Source organism: Cryptomeria japonica, chromosome 7 (assembly GCF_030272615.1).
Source record: "Cryptomeria japonica chromosome 7, Sugi_1.0, whole genome shotgun sequence".
NCBI classification, from domain to species: Eukaryota; Viridiplantae; Streptophyta; class Pinopsida; order Cupressales; family Cupressaceae; genus Cryptomeria; species Cryptomeria japonica.
In genome coordinates, this window is record NC_081411.1 from 312,816,829 (window position 1) to 312,820,551 (window position 3,723).

At 39.3% G+C, this 3,723-nt stretch overlaps 1 protein-coding gene across 1 annotated transcript; it reads left to right on the forward strand.

The window, feature by feature from the left end:
* Positions 1-1,291: 1,291 nt before the first annotated feature.
* On the forward strand, positions 1,292-2,556 carry LOC131047267 (putative UPF0481 protein At3g02645). Its single transcript, XM_057981131.1, has 2 exons — positions 1,292-1,996; positions 2,152-2,556. The coding sequence occupies exons 1-2, from the start codon at positions 1,292-1,294 to the stop codon at positions 2,554-2,556; spliced, it is 1,110 nt and encodes a 369-aa protein (XP_057837114.1).
* Positions 2,557-3,723: the final 1,167 nt, after the last annotated feature.

Sequence of the window (3,723 nt, forward strand, 5' to 3'; positions counted from 1 at the left end):
TTATATTTTTAATATGATTTTTAAAAAAAACTGCTATTGAGAAGATATGACAATTATTCATGAGGTTATTTGTCCAATGTTCTAATTTAGTCCCTACAATTATGTACTTTTATAAGAAGTCATAAGATCATAGTTATCAATAGATTATATGAAACAAGAGAATTTAAATCTTAAAATAATAATTTAATGGTATATGAAAAAATATTACAAGCATCTCTAGATTAATATTTAAAAATACTACATTCTTTTATTATGAAGTTGTCAAACTGACTTGACTCACTATCGAGGATGCTTAATATTTCCTTGTATTTACGACAAATTAAAAAAATTAGTTATGACCACCCTATTTATCTCATTCGTAGCTATAAACAAATGAAGCCATTTTTCTTTTATTATGAAGGTCCAAACCTAGTAGCATGGCAGCCCAGCAAGGGCACAAAGCTTGTGAGCACACCAATCCAGCAAGGACCTTCACAAAGTAGATTTTGCCACCCAATACGGAGACATGAACCTAACTCAACAAGACTTGATACCTGGTGGGCTCATTTACAGCCATTGAAATTCACCAATTAGACCAAGGGCCCATTGACTAAAAGACATTTTTTGATATAACTTGATAAAGAACCTAAGCACACTAATTAAAAACATCGATTTGGAATAATTTCAAATTTAAAGAACAAAACCAAAAAAAAAACCATTTTCAAATGTGAAAATAAAAATTTAAGAAAAAATGAAAGTCCTCCAATTCGTTCAACGTAAACGAGGGCAAATTGATTACATGGTTTTTATATGGGCCCTCTTCCCGCATAAGCAATTTGACAAGATTCCTTAGAATAAAGAGGCTGCTTGAGGAACCTATTTGAACTTCAAACTCTTCCCTGTTAAACCGTAGAATAAGTACACATATTTCATCATGCAATCGTCTGAAATCTAACACACTGTTAGTTAACCTTTATTACATTACATTAGATTTGATGGGCCCTCTCTCCAACGTATGCGACTAAGAGAGTAACAAGCACACTTCAGACTTTGAATAGAATCTTAATTGTAAAGCATTTACCTTGTGGAATTTTATAGAAATTTCTCCGAAACTGAGGTTTTCTATTCTCGCTGGAAGTAGAGAAATTTCCGGGAATGTAAAGATTCTTTGTTCGCTGGAGCCGAGGCTGAAGCTACAAATACGACTCTCTTCGCAGTTATTTTCTAAATTGGAGCTTTTGATTACCTATTTTTCATTTCGTGGTTGTCCACTTGCTTTCTCTGATCTCTAATCCATTCTCCACTTGGAATCATGGAATTAAAGAACGCCGAAGAAGTAAAGTTCGATCAGGATCTCTGGCTTATTCAAATAAAGGAAGGTCTGCAAATACATGGCAAGCAAAAAGAAGAAAAGGAGATTTGCATATCCGTTTTTGGTGTGCCCAAGGAGTTGTCGGCAATGACGCCAGAAGCGTATATTCCGCAGTGCGTCTCCATTGGACCATATCACCATTCTAGATCACAGCTGTACGAAATGGAGAGATATAAAGTATCTGCTGTGCGAAGGTTTGAGAAGACGCTAACCGGTGGCTGCAAGTTCGAATCAGTAGTGGAAGAAGTGAAGAAGTACGACTGGCAGATCAGGAACTGCTACCACAAATATCTCGACTACAAGAAGGAAACCCTGGCATGGCTTATGGCTCTTGACGCCTCCTTTGTGCTTGACTGCTTGCAGTTCCAAGTCGAACGTGCAGACCAGCCTTCTTCACAAGTGTCTTCCCACGGTAAGCCACTGGACAGAGTTTTGGATCCAACTGGGAGGAGCGCAATCCACAATGCGATTATGAGAGATCTGATGATGCTAGAGAATCAGTTACCTTTGTTTCTCTTGCAGAAGCTGCTCGAAATGGAGTTGGGTTCTCAAGATAAGGCGGAAGAAAGGCTCTGCAAATTGGTGACTCGCGCCTGTAAGGAATGGTCGCCATTTATGTTGAAGTGCGGGATAGTTCAAGGCTGCGTATAAAAGAGCGGGGTCACATATTGGAGGTGCTCTACCACTCTATTGTCCCTGCCCCAGACATGGACGATATCATTTCTAAGAAGAATAATGACGGGAATGTCCTGTCCCCGGATTCAACGTACATAACGCGTGCTCTGAAAGCTTAATGGAAGGCCCTCTCTTCGTTAGAAATCAGCCTTGATCAACTTGTCTCGGCACTCCCTGAGGGTGTCTTGAAAGGAAAGACTGTCCAGTTGGTGACACAGATGTCCACGCATCTTGTTTCCGCTTTTGAAACTCTTTCAATTAAGCGCAAAGATGAAATTGATGAGGAAAAAGATGAGGAGAGAGGATATTCCTCTGCGGAAACTCCTCCTACGCGTGATGAATTAGCGATTCCCTCCGTCTCCAATTTATACTCAGCAGGGGTAAAATTCCTTCCAACCGAGGGAGACCTTACCACAATTCGCTTTGACCCGAGGACTGCAACTTTATCTTCCCAAATTGAGGTTAGATTCGAGCACGGAAGTAGTTCTCAGGAATTTGGTGGCGTTCGAAGCTTCGGCGGCTCCTGGTGATTTGATCTTCACTCGTTATAGTGATTTCATGAACGGCATCATCGACAAAGAGGAAGATGTTCGGCTTCTGAGAAAAAGCGGGATTATCTACAATCATTTGGCAGACGACGGGAAAGTGGCAAGCCTGTGGAATGGCTTGGGTAAATGCGTGAAATTGACGAAAGTAAAACATTTGGATCAAGTTATAGCGGATGCCAACAAGCATTATCACAAGAGATGGCGCGTTGCTGTTAAGAATAACATAAGCAAATACATATTTGGTTCATGGAAGGTCCTCACTGTTGTGGCCGCAGGGATACTTTTGCTCCTCACTTGCTTAGAGGCTTTTTGTTCTGTGTATGAGTGTAAACATTGGTGGAACAACACAAGTTAATTAGAAGAACTTAATCTCCTATAACTATTTACGAATCCTGATGGCCATTTCTTCCTCTTTCATAGACCGATTTCAATTTGCCTTAGGAGCATTTTGTTTACAAGGCGTGTTGATGCGGAGCACTAGTCTACCAGTCATTCACGTTCAGTTGTGGGTGACTATTTTTTGGGTCCTTTTGGGGCTTAACTATAAGTTTTTAGTCATTTATTCAACTAGCTGTCTTGACTGATCTTCTTTGTAGCAGCTGTCCCATGATTTTGTTAATGTAGAGTTTTGTTGAGTTACTTAAGTAGCCTTTTTTAGCAATTTGGAAGGGTACGTAGGAGTGAAATAAAGCAAAGTTTCTCCATTTAAGGAGCTGTATGCATTGTAATCTCTATGGACGAGTTTAGGATTAGTCACTGAATAAAATGGGATTGGAGGCTGTAATTTTATATTGGAAGAAATAAAGAAGTTCTAAGCACATTATATAGCTCAGTTTATTTTGTTTATTTTGGTTCATTTTATGATTTTTCTTTCTATTATACATAGAATAGAATTGTTGGCTTGTAGGATCTACATCAGTTTGGTATCAAAGAAAAACTGAAAATGGTTCAGAGAGGAGCTCGTATGGCTTGGGGAAGAAGAGACTAGAAGAATGCTAGATTGAGATATGATGCCTTGGAGGAAGAACTTTGAAGGTTGCAAGACTTAGAGGCTAGGTTGTTACATGAGAACTCTAAAGAAGGACAAGAAGTTCAAAGAGGGTGAGTAGCAGTCATAGACCAATGGAGAGATTTATTGTGGCCATCAAC

Bases quoted from the DNA above. Each gene is read 5' to 3' on its own strand.
- LOC131047267 (XM_057981131.1), top strand. From the start codon at position 1,292: ATGGAATTAAAGAACGCCGAAGAAGTAAAGTTCGATCAGGATCTCTGG. The intron at 1,997-2,151 runs GTATAAAAGAGC...GCTTAATGGAAG, and splicing joins GCGGGATAGTTCAAGGCTGC to GCCCTCTCTTCGTTAGAAAT.